General features: G+C 35.4%; 1 protein-coding gene across 4 annotated transcripts in view; it reads right to left on the reverse strand.

The window, feature by feature from the left end:
- Positions 1 to 18,951, reverse strand: part of NRPA2 (nuclear RNA polymerase A2) — a 73,202-nt gene extending 54,251 nt beyond the window's left edge. The window contains exons 1-12 of one of the 4 annotated variants that reach the window (XR_016104062.1): positions 18,581 to 18,934; positions 18,378 to 18,460; positions 18,152 to 18,271; positions 14,864 to 14,940; positions 9,053 to 9,116; positions 8,774 to 8,844; positions 6,953 to 7,030; positions 6,802 to 6,847; positions 1,196 to 1,373; positions 1,055 to 1,107; positions 873 to 946; positions 599 to 716 (exon numbers count right to left, since the gene is read on the reverse strand). Coding sequence is in view for 3 of the 4 variants with exons in the window: in XM_088960308.1 (XP_088816434.1) it covers positions 599 to 716; positions 873 to 946; positions 1,055 to 1,107; positions 1,196 to 1,373; positions 6,802 to 6,847; positions 6,953 to 7,030; positions 8,774 to 8,844; positions 9,053 to 9,116; positions 14,864 to 14,940; positions 18,152 to 18,271; positions 18,378 to 18,460; positions 18,581 to 18,746 (1,128 nt within the window). In the remaining variant the exon portion in view is untranslated. Of the gene's footprint in view, positions 1 to 598; positions 717 to 872; positions 947 to 1,054; positions 1,108 to 1,195; positions 1,374 to 6,801; positions 6,848 to 6,952; positions 7,031 to 8,773; positions 8,845 to 9,052; positions 9,117 to 12,420; positions 12,568 to 14,863; positions 14,941 to 18,151; positions 18,272 to 18,377; positions 18,461 to 18,580 lie in introns of those variants that run through there. The other 3 variants (XM_088960308.1, XM_088960309.1, XM_088960310.1) reach the window with 3 other exon arrangements.
- Between the last annotated feature and the right edge of the window lie 5,012 nt (positions 18,952 to 23,963).

Below are 23,963 nucleotides of genomic sequence, written 5' to 3' on the forward strand. Positions count from 1 at the left end.
ATTGTAAAACAAGTACAAAGAAAACCAAATTAGTTAGATTCATATGACAAAAAATAAAATAAGCAAATCAACTTAAGAACCACAAAAAAGTAATACCATGATTATTGTTGTTAATTTTATTATCATTGCCCCCAATCTTATCAGATTGAAATTCCTACTTTTTTCTTTTAGAAACATCAAGTGTTTTAATTAAATTGACCATTTAAATCTGAAACAGTCAATCCTTACATCCCCAATAAGGAGAGATAGAGGAAAGAAAAACACAAAGATGGGACGTTGGTTGCTTTGTAAAGTAGACAAATGAGTCATTTCTGTAGGCCCGCAGCCTCCTGCATTTTGTGGTTTCTTTTCTTGTGGTCAGGGCTTCATCGGTTAGGCATTTTTTGATGTAGGATACAAGCACCTGGGGCTTTTTCCTTTGAGGCTGGCATTCTTTGGATAGGTGTTTGATCCATTGGTGTTTTTGTTGTACCCATTGCCCCTCTTCCCTCACTCTTATTTTATGCTTATTTTTCTTTTTTTCTCCTCCTGTACTTATCAATCTCCTCATTGGATGAAGAATCTTTGTAACTATCCAAATTAAGTTTTAGATTTATACCTTAAGATAGATAGTAATCAAGTGTCCAGGCAGCAACACCTCCTGATTTTGCAGAGTATCAGGGTTATCTGGCACAGTAGTCTGATCTACAAGTGAAAACAGCTTCTGTAGCATAAAACTACAGCAAAGCACAAAAGTATTAATGTAATTATAATAATTAAATCAAGTCTGTCAAACAAAGAAATCCAGAGAACTCCAAAAATAGAATGTATGATGGTAATATAAGGAAGTGTGGGATATATTTGATGAAATTTCAAAGGAAGAAGACACTAACATAAGCAAATTAAATTTGTCATGATTGTTATCAAGATGAACGAATATGTAGTCCTTCAGAACAACTTCCCCAACCTACATATATTAAAGCAATTAGGAAGACAGAAGCCCTCAGACAATTATTTGGATAGATAAATCTATACGTATAATCAATGTATTCAAAACACTGAGGTGATTACTTACAACTGAATGAGATTCAGTTTCCAGTCCATCCATGATAGCTTGGAAGTACTCACCTGCATTCAATAGGGAAAGGGCCATAAACATGAAGAACATAAAAAATTATTAACAAAGAGAACACAGACAGGTGAACTTGACAAGTACCAATATGTTGTATACACTGAAGGCGTGTAAAAAGAGATAAATCCCGGACTTCATCAAGAATAATTTTGACTCTTTCACCAACAAGTTGAGTGCCAACTGTTCCCTTTGCCTTCTGATTTACCTCACTATGACATGTCAAACTAACATAGATTTCATGGTCACTAGTGTCAATGAGGGCCTGTCAACAATAAACACTAACCTCATTATCATAAACAAATCATCCATTTATAGTTTTAAAGGCACTAGAAAACAAGATAATAAATGCTCAATTAAACTCGCCACAATATACACCTAGGAAATGCAGTTGCAACTATGAAAGTAAATAATTCTTATATCAGTTGTATCTGTGTACAAAGAAGATTTCATATTAGAACTGATTTCTTTTTTAACAGGCCACCCAAGGTTAATTGAACCAAGGGAGGCTCTAGTACAATTCATTTCTTCCTTTCCCACTTCTAGCACTGATTTCTTTTTTAACAGACCACCCGACCACTATATGTGTGTCTCCCTCTACCTTCACTATGAAACATCCTAGAGAATAAATCAAAAAAAAAAATCCCTTAAAGACAGACTATTAAGGGAATTCTGAGACAGTATCATACCTAATGAAAGACCAAAAAGAAGGAACTAAAACAACAATAGATTTCCTAGGAGAAGCTAAGGTGCCCTGGAATTCAGACCTGTGTCCCAACCATGGGTGTTGACACTAAAAATACCTCACGATTACCACAAGAAATCCCTCACGATATTTTCTAACCTTTTTTCCACTAAAGAAGGAATCCTAAAAACAGAGAGCTAATAAATGGGTAGATTGGATAAAGTAGAATGAATTTGTGAGATTCTTTCCCCAAGGGAGATGTAATTCTTTCTTCACCCTGCTAGCTTTTTAGAGGACATATCCACCACTTGGTTCCAAAAATTCAAGCATCTAAGATTGCCCCCAAGAGGGAGCCCCAGGTATTTGAAAGCTCAATGAGAAGTTGAGCATCTCAGGATATCTGAATAACTTTACACCACCCCCCCCCCTCCAGATTTACGCCTGCTAAGCAACTCATTCCTAAATTTACCTTCAAGTTATATACTCTCTCAAAACAATTCACCAAGAGTAAGATTTCCTACCCCCCTCTCCTCATCGTCTATGCAAAATATTATAATATCATCTACAAATTGTAGATGAGCCACTACCACTCACTCCCTTCCTACGCTCCAAGCCTTGAGAAGCCCCACTCTTTACTCTCAAAATCTGAATAACATCACATTACACCACACCCCCCTCCAGATTTATGCCTGCTAAGCAACTCATTCCTAAATTTACCTTCAAGTTAGAGATTCTCTCAAAAAATTTCACCAACAGTAAGATTTCTTACCCTCCTCCCTATCATCTATGCAAAATATTATAATATCATCTGCAAATTGTAGATGAGCCTCTACCACTCACTCCCTTCTTACCCTCCAAGCCTTGAGAAGCCCCACTCTTTATTCTCTCAAAATCAGCCTACTAAGAACATCTACAACAAGGGTAAAGAAAAATGGGGAAAGAGTCCTTAGCTGAACCATTGACAATAAGGAATAGTGAACATTACTAACACAACCCCTTATCCACCCTCTCCACCTTTCCCCAAAACCACAAATTCTTAGAATTCCTTCAAGAAGGACCAATCCATATAATCATAATCTTTTTCAAGGTCCAACTTACAAATCCATCCCTCGGTCATCCAAGGAAATTCATATATTCTAGACCCATGGGTACTAGAACCTACATATTACATTAGAGATGCTATAACTTCTTCATGGATTGCAATTTATACAATTTTTTACTATGATATGGTGCAGGTTGGGTGGATTCACAGGTTGTGAATTGTTATTTAGTTGATGAGGTGGAAGGTTCGTCATTTCCATGGAATCATCAAAGAAGACATCAATCCTTAGTTACTAGTGTGAATATCTTGTTACAATAGCCTTATGTCATTCAAATTTTTAGCTAAGAATAAAGCTAGGAGTAGGATAGTTGTTGTCATTTTATTTTGAGTTTTAGGTTACAGTTATACTGGGATGAACCTCTCTTGCCTCAGTTTTCTTATCAGTAATCAGTAATCAATTCATTAATTTAAAGTATACAATACAATGGGTTTTTGTTACAAAGGAAATCAAATCTTTTCAAGCTTAGATGCCCCAATTACAGATCTGCCCAAACCACTCTGGTTTTAGTTAGGTACTTCTGTTTTATAAATAAGTGTACAATCAGTCTAAGAGGAGGCACTAGATGTTACAGTTATTACCTCCCCCTTGGAGCTGAGAGCTGAGAAAAAAAAACACATTCTAGCCTGAAATTACAATTATAAGGCAACCCAAAACAGATCTCCCCTTGATAGTTGATACCCCTTGTTTAGCCAATGAATCAGCCATACCATTTTCCATTCTGCTGACCCTCTGAAAACTAACTGCCATTTTCCTTGTCAGCCAATTAACTTTCTTCAGAAGATCCCTGTAACACCAAAAGACTGTTTCTGGATTTGACAGCCAGCCCACTACTACCTTGGATACCCCCTCAACTATCAAGTTCTCAACTCCAAGTTGAATGGCAACCTGTATACCTTGTACTGCTGCTAATATCTTAGCCCTTGTAGAGTCTCCAACTCCTACTGGTCCTGAGAACAAAGATAGGATGTTGCTGTCCTTATCTCTTAGGATCCCTCCTATACCCAACTGCTTCCATCTAACCACTCTTTTGGGAGGGGGTTTCCATTCTGCTTGTAATCTATTCTTCGTGGAGGTTGTGGATGCCACTGCTGCCAAATTTCTCCTTAAATCATAGTAAGAATAATTCACGAACACGCCTGAGGTTTTCAACTAGAAGATTGTCCTTGCCATTATACACTCCTTTACTTCAGCAAGGCTTCTCTCCTTTTCTTGAAATTTTCTAGCATCCCTCTCCTCCCAGATTGTCCACAAGCTAGCTGCTCTGATACACTCCCACATTAAATTCCCTCTCTTTGTCAGTCACCCAAAGGCAAACAGTTCAAATAGCAAATTTACTTCAGAAGGCAACTTCCACCTGCACCCAAATAAAGTTAAAACCCAATTCCAAATACTAGTAGAAAAAGAGCAAGATATCAGCAAATGGTGGCAATCCTCACTCCTCACTTTACACAAAATGCACCAGTTTGAGGACAGACACATATAAGGTTTCTTCTTTTGCAAGTTTTCCAAAGTATTGATCTTACCATAAAAGGCTTCCCAACAAAACACAACAATTTTAGAAGGAATTGGCCTTGACCAGATTTCTTTAACAGGAAAAACCCGAGAGGAGGGGATAGAGGGATTTAAAAAAAGAGGCCCAAGTGAAGGAGCCACTCGAGGTCAGTGTCCAAATCCTTTTATTAGGTCTATTGATAAAAAAAAAAAAAGAAAAAAATCCTCTTATTAAGTCTAGGAGGGCCCGAACACATACTCTAGAAAAAGCAAGAGCTCCTAAAGACAAACGGACACACACACACACACACACACACACACACATATATATATATATATTCGCCATCCTTTAGGCCTCTACAAAACTTAGAATCCTGGTTTAAGGCCAATGAGAGAACCAAGGGGGAAAGGAATCTTGAGATTGGTTTCTTTTTAAAGAGGGAGATAGAATAAAGGAACGGGAAACGGTCTTTTAGAGGCTGTGCCATCCTAAACATCTTCCCAAAAGAGGACTGAATTTTCAGAGCAAACATCATACCTTGCAAACCTAAGGAATTTGGGGAGAGTGCCAAAAATTGTCTTCCAAGGTGTTGTCATGGCATGAATTAAAAGAAAAAACATTGCTACCCAACCAAAAGGGAAAAACAAAAAAGGAATTGATGGCATGAACATAATAAATCATGTAAGAGAATAAAGATTCAAAACGTTATTACTTATTAAGTTATCAATGATTCTTCTAGCAAGAAATTAGGCCAGCATTCATCTACATGTACTTAAAAAGAACATAGTAGTGTGCATAAATACCACAATTGACTACCAATTAATGAACTAAAGAGGCAGGTTAAAGTGGCATTGTTCATAAACAATAAACAGTTCAACAACTAAACTCAACTAAGATTTATCCCAACTATATGAGGCCAACTACATCAATCCTGTTCTGCCATTCCACTTTGTTCAGTGTCATATCCATGATTAAATGATGCATGGTTTCAAATGTCGCCAAATGTCACTAATGTCACCCGATGTATGTCGATTTCGAGGCTCACCGATATGAAAGTGGATGGTAATATAAAAATACATTATGTCGGTCGACATTTCCTATATTTCGGAAATGTCGACCAAATCAGTCCAAATAACCAAAAAAAATACAGTTTTTCCTATTATGTCGACTAATGTACATTAAAAATATAATATATTAGTATATTATATTAATATAATACAGTATATTAATATAGATTATTCCATTAATAATTTCTATTTAATATTTCAAATAAAATATTTATCAAAAGAATTAACAAAATATAAAAACAAAAGAATAAATTAATTACTTTATAATATAAAACATAAAATATTTTTCAAGTAATAAAATATTAACTAGTTAGTATTTTTTTAAATATTTATTAAAATCAGAAAATGTTTATTAAATTTTATAATAAACCATATTCTACATTTAATATAGAAAAACAGAATAAATTTAATAAATTTTATACTAAATCATAATTTATTATAAATTTAGTATTAAAAATCATAATAAATTCATTAGGTTTTATAAAAAATCAGAATTAATTATAATCTTAATACTACAAAAAGGAGAATCAGTTTATTAAATTTATAATAAAACATAATGTATTATAACTTTAATATTTAAAAAATCCGAATAAATGTCTTTCTATTTACTAGTGTGAAATAAATATATTAGAATTTATAATAAATCAGAATTAAAAATAAGAAAAGAAAATATCAGATAACCTTGTAAAAACATCAAAATGCATAAGAGACATTTACTAATAAATCAGGAAATATGTATTAATGCTTCTTTTATCATTTTACAAAATATCTTTGCATATTTCCACATATTTCATAATATTTCCACAATGTCTCTAATTTTTACAATATTTCCCCTCGACATTTCCGACATATGTCCTATATTTTGGTAAGAGACATTTCCATCGACATCGACATTTTAAACCTTGAAATGATAGACCCCCCAAGTCATTTCTCACTATTTCATCCCATAGCTTTTTTGGCCCACCCCTAGCTCTTCTAGACTCTTCAACTCAGAATGCATTACTTCTTCTCACTGGAACTGTAGAACAGTAGATGGTTTTCTCCAAATGTGAACAAACATTTTAGTCTGCATTCCCTCAATTTATCACCTAGCAGGACTGTTGTTAGGTTCCTACAAATATGTTCTAGTGAGAAAGACCAGTAATGTTCTATCATGCAGAGTGTTGAGCAATTATTAGACAACATGCTGAAAAAAATGAGTATAGCAAGAATACCAATGGTAAGATGGATGAGTGGGAAAATATGTTTACCAATTAAACCATAAAATTAAAAAAACAAATATATTGACAAAACCAAAGAACAAAAAATATGATAATTGCTAAATAGATCAATTTTACAACACAAACCTTCAAAACAATGCCCACAGGAAGCAAGTATTCCTTTCCTCTTATCCTACAAAAGTTTCAAAGGAAAAACAAATTTCAATTCTAATACACAACATAAGTTAATAATAAAAATATTCCATAGTTCTAAAAACAACAAGCCAGCATTACTCACCAAAATCCAAGCCTTGAACTTCCGTTCTGAAGGTAATATAATTTAACTGTCACCGCTGATTGATCTTCTCTCACACACCTAAAATAAAAAACAGAAAAGAGACACTACATCCATGAAATCTTGAACTCATGTTCCAGATATTATCATGACTAATAGAACTGAACAAATGGAACACCATAGACTAAGTGATTAAAAAACATTATACACCAAAATTCTAGCAAATGAAATAACAATTAAAAAACTTCAGCCATATTTTTTTCTAAATTAACAGTTCAGCACATTGTCATAGCCTAATTTCTTTAACAATGTGTTAGATGGTATTTTTCCCTCAATCAATTAAGGAAACACTTAAATGATAACATCTCGAGAATCAACCTTTTTTATCAGCAACACAGAGAAGATTCATTAATTAGGAAAATCAAGTACAATAAGAAGTTCTGGGCAGACAAGCAGTCCACATTGTCCCACTAAATACATCACAGCCCCAAGCAAACCCAAAAGACAATCCCTTTAATTACAACACAGCTAAAAGGGTAACCCAAAAGAAATTTCCTACTAACTAGAACATAGCCCAAAACATACATTGTCTTTGAACTCCTTGTTTAGCTAGACCATCGGCCATGCTGTTAGCTGATCTTCTAATCCATCCTATTTGAATCGTCATATCTTGAGAAGCTTTTTTGAAGCGCCTGAACTCATTCCTTAACTGCCAAATAGTTCCCTCCCCTTTCTTCAGCCAATTCACCATGCCTTTAGAATCAACCATTGGCTACAATATGGGCTGTTTGGGTGAGAAATTCCAGAATATTTTACAGAAATTCCCTCCAATTGAAATCATGTTAGAAACATCAGTTAGTGTATTCATGGATTTCTATAAAAAGTAATTCAAAGAAGTCCCCACAACCCCCTCCCCCCCATCTTAATATCTTTATTTGAAACCCTATATTCCTATGTGACTCAGTGACGTGGAATTAAGTAGAAAATCTATCCAATTGAAATCATGTTAGAAACATCAATTAGTGTATTCACGGATTTCTATAAAAAGTAATTCAAAGAAGTCCCCACAACCCCTCCCCCCCCCCAATCTTAATATCTTTATTTGAAATCCTGAGTGACTCCGTGACATAAATTTAAGTAGAAAATCTCAAAGATCTTATCTATCCAAAAAATTCTCAAAGAGGTTTGTCATGGGTGTTGTATCATTGAGAACGGAAGAACCAGGATCAGCAATTATGCAGTCATCTGCTGCATTATGAAAGTTAATAAGACTAAGACTCGGGTTGAGAAGGATGCACTTGTCCATGGATGCCTGGTAGATCATTGCGTGTCGACAAACACATAGGTGAAAGAGGAAGAATATTTAATTGTTAGCACCTGAAAGGCAGAAAGAATAGGGAGAAAACTATTGTTGATTGTGCTCTTTGATGTATTCTGGACTATTTGGAATGAAACAAATGTACATATTTTCAAAAGCATGATAAAAAATTGTTCTTAGGAGGGCAAGGGGAATACAGAGATAATGGCGATATTTTTTTTGTTTATAAATAAAAGTTCAAAATTTAGTATTGGGTTTTTAGTAGCATTTGAGAACATAATATATGTTCTACATTTTCTCTGTCCCCAATATACAACAGGTCCTTAGTGTACATGGATACATTAACACTTTAAGGAAGCAATGAGAAGAAATTCTGGAAAGCAACACTACCACTAGTTCATCATGACATTTGCAAAGAAACACATGCATAACAAAAAGATACCACGATACCATTCAAATAACATTTCATTACATCAGCCAAATGAATAGAAAACAACAAAAAGCACCTTATAACAACTGCTTTGTCCGTATATCCTTCCCTCCGCTCACGAAATGAATTCCTCACCATACTCATTGGCTGTAAAATTAAATTCCAATTCAACCACCAAATTAGTGGGAAAAAAACTAAAAGAAGAAAGAAATACCTTCAAATCATGCACATTATGTGCTAGAGAATCTCAAATTTTTCCATGGATTAACAAAATAACTAAAGGCCTAACTGGATGACAAGTATCTGATTAAGATGAAAGTTGACTAACATAATTCCAAAAAAAAAGTTGACTAACATAATTTCGCTTTGGCATAATTAGAAGTCGAACAAGTCGCTCCAATCCATTCAAGATGAAATAACTGAAAGACAGAAAACAAATGTTATGCCAAGAAATATAAAGAATGAAGTTCAAAGTCAAGAGTAATAGACAAAAATAAGCACAAAATAATTAAATTCCAATCAGCAAATGAAAAGCAAATTATAAACATTTACAATCCAAAATTCCAATTATTATAGTAATAAGAAAGTTTTATTCAAAAGAAGAAAAGATAGGAAAAGTATAAAAGAAATATATGAGCAAAAATTGTCTAACCATGTATAAAAGTGCTATCATATAGAAATAAAAACAAAATAACTAAAATACAACATACAAAATACCATTTTTGATCATGCAAACTTATGGTACAAAAATACTATTTTTTTATCAATATACAAAATACTATTTATTATAGTTAGGAAGGATTTACTAAAAAGAAGAAAAGACAGGAAAAATACACAAGAGGTAATATGAGCAACAATTATGTAACTATGCCAAAAGTGCTATCATATAGAATTTAAAACAATATATCTGGCATTTAAAAGTCCAGCAACACTAGAGAGGCCCAAAAACTTTTACTGTTATGCACTATAACCTACAGCTCCAAAACTTTCAATGCATTCACATTTATATAAATACAATTTAGCGAATGGATGAAACATTTAAAGTTTGGAGATATAAGAACAAAAGAAAGAAACCAAATCAAAGATGACCCCAAATCTCAAGAAATTGAAGGTCAACTAGGTTCCTAGTGGGAGTAACAAGGCCCTAAAACAAGGAAGTGGGGGATAAGAGGATGCTGTCATTCGGACAAAAGGATCAAAGTATCGGTGTCAGGCATCATATCAAACAACTCAGATACAGATACAAATACTCTTTGGAAATGCATGGATATGGATAAAAAAATGGAAATGCTTGGATATGCTAGGGAATACATACAAATTCCATAAATACATTAGTAACACTAAATTTGGTGTCAAAATAGCCATAAATAATGTATAAATGCACAGGAATGTATATTTTAATAATATATATATCAAGAAATATATTATAATTAATATAGTGTGATGCATATATAGATTTCAAAATTTTGCTAATAATGCATCAATCAAGAGTCCAAGACACATATTATACAAAACAAAGCCATTATTTTGTTATTTTCTATTTAAGACTAAAGCACAAAATATATGCAACTATTATGTTTTAATTATTATATCAATTATTTTTATTAAGCTATTTTTACTTGTTAACATTAACAAAAAAAATCAACTAAATATTAAATTGTCAAATGTTTGTGAACAATATTTTTATTTATGTAAACAATAAATATCTTTAAAAAATTGTTAAAATATCTTAGATACGTATCATATGCAAATTCATAAATTTTAATTCTAAAATAATTATTCCATTATTGATCCATAATTTTCTGAAATAAAAAACACTTTTGATATAAATGTGGATTAGTGGATTTGATAGATACAACTTAAAATTATATTCTTGAATATATTGTAAACAATATTTTTATTTTTATAAATAATAAATATGTTGACATTTAATATTAATATAAAAAATATATAATTTAGAAAAATATATAAAAAATTAAGATGTTTATCATGTGCAAATTTATAAATTTTAAGTGCTAAAAAATTATTCCATTATTAATATTTTTGTATAAATTTCTTGAGATTAAAAATCATTTTTTGATATAAATGTAGATTTGATAGATTGTTTGTTCCATTAGTTTATGGAATATCAAATTTGAATATTATTCTTTTTAATTTTAAGTAAGTTGTTGAACATAAACATAAGTATTTGTTTTGATTGTATATGGATACAAAAGTTAATAAAAGCTACTTATTTCATTTATTATCATAAGAACCAAGGTGGCTTGGTGGTTAAATGGAGCATTTAAGGTTTGGGTATAAAAGTGATTTGTGTTCGGGTCACACTAGCAGCATTTTTTTTAATAAAGAGACTCAGCATAGATGCATTGTATCGATATGCATTGGTCCATATCAGTACATACCAGACCGATACAATGCAATACACACCAATATGTGCCCGTATCAGCTCAATACGCAGAACTCAAGGGATGATCTAGGGCAGTATACAGATCAGATTCAGATCGAATCAGGCTACATCCGCATTTGCATCCAATTACGAAACCTCTAGATCTGCATCTGCATCTGCATCCAATTATCATGTTGGATTTTGAATCGGATTTGGATTTAATCTACAACTATGTTATTGTGTTTAAAATGACCAAAAATTTAAATAAATTTTAAAAAAACCAAATTGCTTTTATCTTATATATGTATAATAAATATATATATATATACAAAAATATTAAGCTTGTCAGTTTGAACTTTATAAATTATACATAATATCTTTCTATATACATAATTATACTACATATATACATAAAGGAATACTTTTTTATCAGACTCAAACTTTAAACAAATTGGATGGGATTTGATCTGCATCTAATCCAATTATTTAAATGGATGCCATTTCTAACATCCAAATCCAGGATAATTAAATTCGTAGCCGAATCAGGTATCGATTTTTCAAAGTCCATTCACAGCCCTAGATGTGCCCTTGTTCATAGCATATCATGTATCGGTATGCAGCAATAGCGATACAACACACCTTGTGTCGGGCGTATATATCAATATTTCAATCCTTGTTCAAACTACCATCAAAATAAAATGGGGGATGTTTTACTAGCTGCTTCATAGTTGATTTGCATGCTTTGCCGCAAGTTGCTGAATGATTTTTCAAGGGCCTTGGTTGCTGGCCCTAGGGTTCATCCAAGCTCTCATGCTAACATGTTTATATAATATGATACCTGGATAATGCAGACATGCCTAGCATACTGATGTCAGATATGATATCAGATACTGCAATGGATACTTCTATATGTATTTTATAGAATTAACATAAGTCTTCAAAAATGACATTTAGTTTCAAAACTACATATAAATTCATGATATAAGCATATTGCATGGGAAACCCATACCCATATTCTTGTTCAGGATTTAAGGAAATGGAGAGTTGCATCCCCATTTCGTAGATTAAAAGGTCTGCAGTTGGAGGATTTCTTTAGTTATAGGGGTCCTACAAATTTCAGATCTGCTGGTGGGTTTTATGTAGTGGAAGGGTTTGGTGAGATTAGAAATGAAGAGTATGGACAGAAAAGCAAACAGATAGCTTTCTTTCCACCAAACAACAAAGAGATAGATCATTAGAAGAAGTGAGAGAGGAGGGGAAGAAAAATCCATGTGAACAACCAGAATTCACTAAATCAGCAAAACAAGATATTCCCTCTGGCTATTAGGAATCATTACCAATTATGCAGCTTGGCAGATGACACTAGCAGATCTCATGTCTATCAATTTTACAAGAGGCAATCTTGTTCCACTGGATTAGGACTTGGGAACACATGGACCATGGACATGGATACAGGAATCAAAATCCAACATGTATCAGGGAGCCTAATTCAGCAAGATGAAAAAACAGGAAGCCGTAAATATGTCTGCACAAAGTACAAACTATCAAAATAGTCCATACTTTTTCAAATTCTAACATTATATACCAATAAAAAGGCCTACAGCTTTAACTTTGTTACTTAATAATAGTTTCTAGAAATCATGACATTCGTTCTGCATATTAGCTATTCATTTTTTATGGATAACAATGTTATTAATTAATTGTGGCAAAAGAATTAATGTCAATTACAGCATGTATTTTCTGTTAGGCTGGATTTTCACCACCTAATCCCATTACTTGCATTTCAGAATTATAGCTATATTTCATCTGCCGATCCCCAGTACATATATTCCTTGCTGGGCCTCTGTTTAGCAAGTGTACTGATCTAAAGAGTCTAAAACCACACAATTGACACAATCCTCTCCCTTATCAATTGCTTAATTTCCCCTAATGTATGTTTCTGCTCAATGTTCCTTGACTTCTATCCTGTAACCAACTTACTATTGCCCTTGAATCACCCTTCACTACTATGCTTTTCAAATTCAGCCTTCTGCTCAGTCTTAAACAATAAAAAACTGCCAGCAACTCGACTTGCATGGAAAACCCAACACCTATAGCTCCTAAAAATAAAACAAAACACAGCCCCAAGGTTGTCTTTAATATTAGCTATTATTTTTGGCCAAATAAGCAAGTTCATAAGGAAATTGCTATATTGAAGCACAAGAATCCGTGGAGTGTCAGAACCCAACAGGTGTCTAACACAAACAATTCATCCACTAGGAGAGTCCATGCAACACTGATTAGGAGGGATGAGAGCTAAGGTCAAATAGAATTAGCTACACCCTTATATGTAGACCAAGAGAATATAGCCACATAACAACTTCCATACTTGAAGTGCCCAGGTTGACCTCCAATATGACTGTAAGAATCCAATAGGAAAGGAGATCGGCTAATGGAATAGCTGATTATTTAGCTAAGCAAGGGATACATAGGTATCATCTATTTTGAGCTCAACTGTAATCTGTTTTTTGTAATTGAGGCTGTGCCTTGTGCCCCTCTGTGGAAAGCTCATTGTATAAGTTGTTATTGTTGAGTTTTTAATAAAACCATTTACTAACTATCAAAAAAAAAAAAAGTGCCCAGATTGCCCAAAGAACACGCGTCAAAGTTTGGATTGGTGGATTCAAGGGAGGGGGTTCCCAAATATAGGCTGCAATCTCTAAAGAGGCAAAAGGGGAAGCCATAAATGCCCATCCCCTCATCAGCGGAGAAATCCCAGAATGCTTCTTTGGCACATATCCAATGAGCCACCCTAATGGTGATGAGAATAATAAGGGCTATCCTTTTTCTGTCAGTCAGAGAAACCCAAAAAATTTCTTCTTCCTAGATCAACGAAAAGAAGCATTGTTCTCAAGCATTACATATGATCTTCCTCCTTGGTATCAAGGGGAGAACCATAACGAATCAAACATAGCATTAATTGTATGGGGTAATGAAGTTTTGGAAATGACAGAATATTTCCTTTTATATTAAGTCATTAGCACTCTTTTCATATACCAATTGTACACCTTTTATTTTTATCAATAAGAAGATCGAGAAAATAATGTAGGCATTATTGTAATTATGATATATATGTATGTATGTATGTATGTTACCAAAAACACAACTCTACAAGCATGCAACAGCATAGCATAATAAGCTTAAATTCATATTTTCAACTGACCCTTTTCTAATTTAACAATCAATTTTTCCATTTAATAAATTCCTTCTATGTGAAATGCATGAGGCTGGTTAGAATACTGTGCTGCTTCTTGTAGTGGGTGCTCCAGTGACTAGTGAACATGATGGTGGCATCTTTGGCTAGTGCAACATTCATTCCTATGTTTCATCTTTCTTTCTTCATGATCTTCTTCCTAATATATTTTCTTCTTGTTATCAAATCCAAGAGAGGGCGGGCATTGGCGCAACGGTTGGGTCGCTCCATTGCGACCTAGGTGACCAGGGTTCAAATCTTGGAAACAGCCTCTCCCTATGTGTAGGGGTATGGCTGCCTACATCTGTTCCTCCCCAGACCCCACATTGGTGGGAGCCTCATGCACTAGGCTGCCCTTTTTTATAAAACCCTAGAAATTTGGAAACCCAAAATTCACAACTAAAGAAACATCATAGCTTCATCAAGAAAATAGGAAGAACCTTGAACACAGGATACCACCAATTAAAGCTCCAAATGCTAGCATGCATGCATAGCATCACACAGTCTACAGTTGGAAAACATCAGTATTGCTGTATATGTTTACTCACCCACCCATTTCTGTTGCTTCTTCTTTGTAAGATACCAGTTTTTGAGGATCAGCACCTCTCAGGTGACAAACCTTTGACTACACAAACAACAAACCAAAGTCATCAAATGAAAGAGCAAATTAACGATAAGTAAAAGATACAGAGAGTCTAAGCTTTAAAAATTTTGTCAGGTCAAAACATGCCAAGCTATTCAATGATTCTCTTATACAATCCTTAATTTAAAAGTTATCTTCTTCTTACACAATATTTACCTCATCACAAGCAGTTAGATTATGACAAAGATTATAAGTAAAAATGTCTCTCGAATTAAAATAATATGAAAAGCAATCAAAATAAATAAATGAAATGCAGCAATGTAACAATAAACAATGTAGAAACTATAAATCTTGAGCAAGTAACAAGATCCATCAATACAACACTTAACAATGGCTTCTTTTCATCTGGAAAAATCAATACCTACTTTGCAAGTAATATTTTCTATTTAATTTAACTATTATAATATTGTATGCAAACCTTGGCTTTGAATGCGATTTGGGTTACAAAAGGGGTTTAAGGCATTCAGAGGTTCCTTGTGTGCTTAAACTTTTACAAATCCTTCTATTTAATTTAACTATTATAATATTGTATGTAAACCTTGGCTTTGAATGCGATTTGGGTTACAAAAGGGGTTTAAGGCATTCAGAGGTTCCTTGTGTGCTTAAACTTTTGCAAATCCTTCAAGGCATTTTCCTGGACCCTTTAAAGTCCCATTGTTGGGTTTAGACCAATGTTTTAAAAGCGCAAGGCAAGGCGCGCGCCTTTTTGAAGCAAGGCGCAAAATTATAAACAAATGCTAAAAAATCAAAAAAAAATGTCAGAAAATTCAAAAAAATGTCAAAATTTTCAAAATAAAAAATAAAAAACACTAAAGATAATATTAATAAAAATATTATCTTAAATTTTAAAATGATGTTTTAAAAAACCTATTATCTAAAATTAAAATACATAAATATAAGATGTAATTATGTAAAGCATATTCAAATGAGAATTTAAAAACAAAATCAAACATATAAAACATTTTCAAGCATTTAAAACCTCTAATCTCTTTTTTCACTCAATTGCATTACTTCACGTAGCTAATGTAATGTACAACATATTAAATTCCTGATTCTACGAGCCGCCTTTGTCCTACGCCCCTCGAGGCAAGCCTAAGTAAGTCCACGTTAGGTCTTAAGTTCATAGTTTTTACACAAAAAATAGTGATTTTATAGTTTTGCTTGCTTTTTAAGAAGATATTTTATTAGGATGAATGAATGAACAACATTACCGAATTGGGGGTTCTCGGAGCTTATTTAGGCTTGCCTCGAGTGGCGTGGCACAAGGGGCCGGGGGTATGTTCAAAAAAGGCAAAAAAGCATAAAATTTTCAAAAGGCGCATGCTTGGGCTGAGGCGCAAGGCGCATCAGGCGTGCGCCTTTTGAAAGGATTGCACCTAGGACCTAGGCGAGGCACATACCCTGAAATGTGCCTCGCCTGAGGCACACCTTTTAAATCATTGGTTTAGACTCCCTCTTCTTTTAGTCTTTCCTCTTGTGCTTCCTTTTTCTAACTGTTAACTGACCCTCCCCCGTGGTGCAGATTTTTCCTATTAAAGAGATTTGGCATGGCCATATGCCTCATTAAATCATAGCTTTCTCTTGGGAGGTTTTAAATGAGAAAATTAATACTTGTGATTTACTTCAAAAAAGGCGACCATCATGTTGTTTTGTCTCCTCATTGCTGTTTTCTTTGCAAAGCAATGGTGAGCCATGTTTTCACTTGGTAATCTCCTATCCCTTAGTTTCTTGTATTTGGGTTTGGCTTTTCTCTCTCTTTGGGTGCAGATGGAATCCTCCAAACAACATGTAAACCCTGTTTTCCCCTATGCTAGCTTGGAAGAAGAAAAGAGGAAGGATATAATGTGGACATGCACTGGGGCTGTAGTTATTTGGACCATATGGTTGGAAAAGAACACATGAATGTTTGTAGAGAAGGAAAGAAGCAAGGACGCAATTATTGATGTATATCAGTCAGGGTAGTTCATTTTGAATTTATGAGAAAAAAGGTGGTTCGTTTTGAAAGGGGCTATGTCTGCACCTAACAAGGTGCATTCCTTGAAGTGTGTGTAGGCATGCCTTTTAAATCACTGATATGGAACATCTTCAACAATGAACAAGCCACTCGACAACAATGCTTTCAACAAAAATACATTGAGTCTTCCGTGGTCTGTCCTTTCACATGCAAAGCCAGAAATGTTGCTAATAAATAGCATCAAAAGAATGGTAATAGAATGAAAAACTTGTAAACTGTGGAGTCAGCCAATTCTTTTGACCTAGATAATTCATCAGTAACTATAGTTTTTTTATAAATGAAAGAAATCGATATTAATAGTGAAACAGTAATCATACAAACAGCCTAAGAAGAGGCACGAGATGTGGCCTCTTCTTTAAAGATGAAAGCACAAAACTCAAACCAGACAGAAATCAGTTTACAAAGTTGCCCAGTACAAAGAAACCCTTGAGACCCCTTGTTTAGCAAGAGAATCAGCCAAAACATTTGCCTAGGTAGCCATTTGGCAAGACCATAACACCCCTGCTTTTCAGCTTGCATGAGTTTCAAGGAACAGAAAGCCAAAAGGCAACATTTGGTGGAAAACACAAAGCAAAGTCAGAAAGGCCCTCACCTCAAGCTTCTCTTTTTTAGTTTTCCCCAGCTCTCTCTGTAATTCACTTTAAAACTTCCCATATAAGACAGAAATGTCCTTTTCTCTCTTCCTTTTATTAATTTCCACTCCTTTAATGCCACCATCATCTTTTCATAATGACAGAAGCACCAGGTTCATCAAGTGTTGGTTGCCTCTTTCCAACTACTATTCCTTGGTAGCTTTCTTTTTGAGTGATTCCTTATTAGTTATTGTTAAGCATCCCAACTTAAGCTTAAGCCCTCCCAAACAGGCCGTCTGTATAAATTTAATACTGCGTTATCAATGGTAGCAAGTAACATCAGTGTTTCATAACAAACGTAACCAGCCCACTTTTGGGAGCTTCCAACGAAATTAGAACAAACATGATGATCCATAATTGAAATAACAATCTCGTTTCATCGATTTAATATGCAAACTGCTGTAACAAAACTTGCAACCTAACAAAAGAATTTGCGAACCTATAAATTTTTGAAAAATCGAATTCAATCTTCAAATGTAGCATGGCACAAATTAAGAGAAAATCTGAGGACACTTAGAAATGAAGTTAAAACACTAAATTGACCAACCTTTAGCATTATAGGGAGCTGTCCAAAGCCAAATTTCTCTCTCACGACGACGCCGTTATTGTATTGGAAGCAAACATCCACCATGAATTTACCAGAATATGAAATTCCAGCTTGCCTACACTGTTGCAATCCACCAAAAAATTGTAAAGAAAATCAAAATATGAAAATCCTGTAGAATAGAAGAAAGAGTGGAACATAACTATTACAAATTAAGGAGAAACACTACCTCGAATGGTAACAGAGGATCACGGATTGATTTGGAAATTCTTTCTTTTTGTGGAGGATATAATTCAGACTTACCAAACCAAAGTACGATTAAGTCAAGAAACAACAAAAGAAAAACATCAATCAAAATGGAAAAAAAAATAAAAAATAAATAAAATAGAGAGACAGAAGGGCGTGAATGTGTCATGTGTATGAAAAGGATATTTCGAAGCTTGGTTTTGGTGAACGAATCAACAATTTCGACAGGTTTGATGTGCATAAGCATGGTTTCCAACCCGGCATCAACGAAGTAATCGAAAGAATCGATATGAGGTTTGAAAAGCTCGCGCAGCGACTCGTAGTCATGCTTCGTATCCTTCCCCGCCCCCATCTTTCCAACGCTTTCGTCGACCAAAGTTTGTACAAAACAGTGAAAGAAATCTATCCGTCCCTTCCCTCTCTAGTCTCTCTCTCTCTCTCTCTCTCTCTCTCTCTCTCTCTCTCTCTGTTACAGCGACTGATAGCAGCAGAATTGTGGTTTTACGTCGGTCGCTCGTGAGGGAGTGGGGACAGGGGGGGGGGGGGAGAACTCAGGGTTTAGCCGTTTATTTAGGGTTTTAGACTTTAGAGATGATTTAAACCAGCCGGTTTGTAACAAACGCGGATCGACCCGAACGGTTTAACCAGAACTCTTTCCGTACAAGGTTTCATAATCCAAAACGGATGAGTCCATATGTGTGTTTGTATATATAAACAATCTGCGGCCTTCACCAAAAATAGTAGGAGATTTGTACCTTTCTCTTCCTTCTCCATTCATATAAAGGCTTTGAAGATGAGGATCAGATGATGTGACCCCATTCCTTGCTTTTGTATACAGAGAAATTGCAGTTGTTGTGAGGAGAGTTACTGGATTTCTCCAGGTCACAACTGCGATTCTCTGTACAAAAGGAGGGTGTTGGCTGTGGTTGGATCCAAGATATGCGTGTACATGTGATTCGTGGGAGATGTGCTGTGTAAGTACTGATTTGGCTGAGTTTTGCTTTCTGTGAACTCAATAAATAGCCTTATTTCTACTTGATTTTTACGCATCTGCTTTTTTTGTGGAGTTTTAGCCCTTGGAGATGTGCATATATGCGTAGTAACTCTTGATCGTTTCTTGAATTGTATAGCAGAAAACTCATGTGATTGATAGGTTGGAAGTAAACAGGAAGGAGAGAGATTCATTAAAATAGTAAAATTCCTTTCTTTCAGTTTAATACAAAACATTTATATGTGGGGAAATGGAATCTAACAGTACATTTTACCCTTTTTCATAGAAATTACAAGAATACCACTTTCTACCAATTCTTTCTCTCTCTTGCATTTTTTTTCTTTCAAATTTCAAGAATGCCACTCTTTCCTACCAACTCTCTTTCTTTTGTTTTATTCTTTCAAATTACAAGAATACCACTCTCTCTTACAAGAATGTCATCTCTCTCCTTATAGATTACAAGAATGCCACTCTCTCTCCAATTGAGGGAGACCTCAGCTTGGCATCTCGATTGATAGGGAACCTGCGATCAAAGGTAATCGAGTTTGACCCGAGCCAAGCTCGAACTTCTAACATCAAGCTCAAGTCTCTAATTCGAATTGAGCTCGAGCTTGATGACACCTCAACCACTGAGGAAGACCTCGGCTCGACACCTCAACTCAGCACCTCGACAACTGAGGAAGACTTCAGCTCGGCACCTTATTAACTAAGGGAGACCTTAGCTCAACACTTCTGCTAGGGAAACCTCAGCTCAACACTTCAGCAACTGAGACAGACCTCGATTTGGCACCTTAGCAATTGAGGGAGACCTTGACTCGGCACCCTAGCCGCTTGAGAGATTTACAATCAAAGGTAATCGAGCTTGAACTTCTAAGCTTTTGACTCAAGCTGAGCTTGATCTCAAGCTCAAGTCTCTAATTCGAATTAAGCTCGGGCTTGATAGTTTATGAGTGAGCCCCTGCAACGCAGGGTCCCCTCCACTAGTAAATTTCCTTTGTTTCAGTTTAATACAAAACATTTATATCTATATCTATATAAACATATTAAGTTGAAATGTGTATGTAAGAAGGCATGAGGATGAGGGAAATGGAACCTAATTTTTTGCCTTTTTTCATCAAAATTACAAGAATGCCACTCTTTACCAACTCTCAATATCTTTTGCTTTTTTCTTTCAAAATACAATAATGCCACTCTCTTCTATCAACTCTCTCTCTCTCTCTTACATTTTTTTCTTTCAAATTACAAGAATGTTGCTCTCTCTCCTACCAACTCTCTCTCTCTCTCTTTTACTTACAAATTACAAGAATGGCATCTCTCTCTCCTTATAAATTACAAGAATGCCATTATAAATTACAAGAATGCCACTCTCTCTCTCCAACTAAGGGAGACCTCAACTCGGCATATTGGCTGCTGGGGGACTTGCAATCAAAGGTTGTAAAGTTCGAGCTAAGCCAAGCTTGAACTTCTGAGCTCAAGCTCAAGTCTCTAATTCGAATCGAGCTTGAGCTAAACAACACATCGACCACTGAGGGAGACCTTAACTTGACACTTCGGTCACTAAGGAAGATATCGGCACAGCACCTCAACAACTGAGGGAGACCTCAGCTCAGCACCTTGTCAACTAAGGGAGACCTTAGCTCGACACTTCAGCAGCTGAGGGAGACCTCGATTTGGCACCTTGACAATTGAGGGAGACCTCGACTCAACACCTCTACTGCTTGAGAGGCCAGCAATCAAAGGTAGCCAAGCTTGAACTTCTTAGCTTTTGACTCGAGCCGAGCTTGAGCTAGACGATACCTCAACCACTGAGGGAGACCTCGGCTCAGCACCTCAATCATTGAGGGAGATCTCGACTCAGCACCTCAACAACTGAGGGAGACCTCAACTCGATACCTTGTCAATTAAGGGAGACCTTAGCTCGACACCTTTCTTGCTAGGGAAGCCTTAGCTCGACACTTCAACAACTAAGGGAGACCTCGATTTGGCACCTCGACAATTAAGGGAGACCTCGGCTACTTGAGAGAACTGCAATCAAAGGTACCACCCGAGCTCAAACTTCCAAGCTTTTGACTCGAGCCGAGCTCAAGATTGAGCTCTAGTCTTTAATTCGAATCGAACTCGAGCCTAATAGTTTATGAGTGGGCCCCTGCTACGCAGGGCTCCCTCCGCTAGTAAATATATTAAGCTGAAATGTGTATGTAAAAAGGCCTAAGGATGAGGGAAATGGAATCTAACAGTATTTTTTGCCTTTTTCATAAAAATTACAAGAATGCCACCATCTACCAACTCTCTCTCTCTTTTGCTTTTTTTTCTTTCAAATTACAAGAATGCCACTCTCTCCTACCAACTCTCTCTCTCTTTTGTTTTTTTTTCTTTCAAATTACAAGAATGTCACTCTCTCTCCTACCAATTCTCTCTCTCTTTTTCTTGCAAACTATAAGAATGTCATCTCTTTCTCCTTACAAATTACAAAAATGCCACTCTTAGTCCAACTGAAGAAGACCTCATCTCAACATCTTGGCTGCTAGGGTACCTGCAACCAAAGGTAGTCAAGTTCAAACCGAGCCAAGTTCGAACTTCTGAGCTCAAGCTCAATTCTCTAATTCGAATCGAGCTCGAGCTAGACGACACCTCGACCACCAAGGGAGGCCTCGGCTCGGCACCTCAGTCACTGGAGGAGATCTCGGCTCAACACCTCGACAATTGAGGGAGACCTCAACTCGACACCTTGTCAACTAAGGGAGACCTTAGCTCGACACCTCACCTATAGAGAAACCTCAGCTCAACACTTCAACAGTTGAGGAAGACCACGATTTGGCACATCGGCAATTGAGGGAGACCTCGGCTCTACACCTCAGTTTGTTGAGAGAACTGCAATCAAAGGTAGCCGAGCTCGAATTTTTGAGCTTTTGACTCGAGTCGAGCTCGAGCTCGAGCTCAAGTCTATAATTCAAATTGAGCTAAAGCTTGATAGTTTATGACCGAGCCCTTGCAACACAAGGCCCCCTTCACTAGTTATTCCTTTAACGTGGAACAAAGTTTAGTTATTCATTGGACACTGGTCAGGTATTTATAGCCAAATAAATGCAAACTCAAGTACATTTGTGATGATTTGGAGAACAAATGAGAAACTTTTATGAGTTGTGGGAAGCATTTTAAGGGGAAGATCTACTAAATTAATCTCAATCCAGCCATTATGGGAGGCAAAGGCTCCATCCACAATGGAAACCTAGGTTTTTTAGGGGTGTATTACACAAGTGGATGCATGTGGTGTCAGTTGGAAGAGTTCGGCTTCTCTCAAAGCAAGTTGGTGCTCACATTGTTCAAGCAGCCCCTCTCCCATCAAATAAATTACAATACGGAGATATTCCCAATGTAAGGCTGTAAAGGTTGTTGGAATGGGCTTTGCCCTAATGGACTCCAATTGGAATGGGCATTGTTTAGAAGAAATGCTCACTTAACACTTTACACACTATATGCCACAAAACCAGGGGTGAGGTGAGGCACATAGTACATAGCATGGAACCATTGAGAGCTTGTGGTAGGGGTGATCATGAAAAACCAAACACTGAATCAAATTGACAATATCGAACTAAAATTTTTGGTTAATTGAATTAATTGGTTTGGTTATGGTTCGGTATTTTTAAAATACCAAATATACTTATTCTGCTTTGGTTAATTAATATAAAATTTGGGAGTTAATTGAATCGACTGCTTTACATATATTTATATATGTTATCTATATATATTTTTATATATTTTATATTATCGATATATTATATATGAATATGTTTGCATTATATAATATATATTTATAGTTTTTTTATTATGTATGTGTTTGGAACCGTGGACATTTATTTACTAAATATTTTGTACTTGATTTGTTTGGAAAATCGAGAAAAGCCTAACGGTAGGCACACACATAAACCAAAGCCTACTTTTGCAAGTTCCTATATGTACAAATTCATATAAAATGTTGTAGTGGTGCCTATGTGGCAGCGTTTATTTCATAAACACCCTCTATATATTTATTTATAATATATATTATAAAAATAAAAAATCTGAAAAACCAACAGTTAACCAAATCAATCAACTGGTTAACTGATTGACTTTGGTTTGGTTTTGATTATTAGTTTTTCAAAAATTGGTAGCATTGGTTTAATTTGCAAAATAGGCCCGCGGCTAACCAAACCGTGAGCACCCCTAAGGTTCTATTTGGAGGGGGGTCAAGGATACCATGTAGGCCCAACTGTGCCATCGGCATCCCTAGGAGTTCATCAGTGAGCCAAGTCAATAGACTCTAGCATTATGGGTTTATGGGGCAATAAAAATAAACGATTTGTATATGATACCACAAATATACATGATAGGAGAAAAACTTACACCAAATCAACCGAATCATAAAAGAAATAACCAATGTATTCATCAAAATTTACACATTTTTCTTCAAAACAAAATTAACAAGATGACCAGTCTTGATAATGGAGTTAAAATATACTTTCTACTTATTTTTGAAAGAAAATACACTTACTACTTACCAGACCTATAGATCATGTATACTTTCTACTTACCAGACCT

Source organism: Nelumbo lutea, chromosome 1 (genome assembly GCF_056320005.1).
Source record: "Nelumbo lutea isolate HS-2025 chromosome 1, American lotus-T2T, whole genome shotgun sequence".
Lineage (NCBI taxonomy): Eukaryota > Viridiplantae > Streptophyta > Magnoliopsida > Proteales > Nelumbonaceae > Nelumbo > Nelumbo lutea.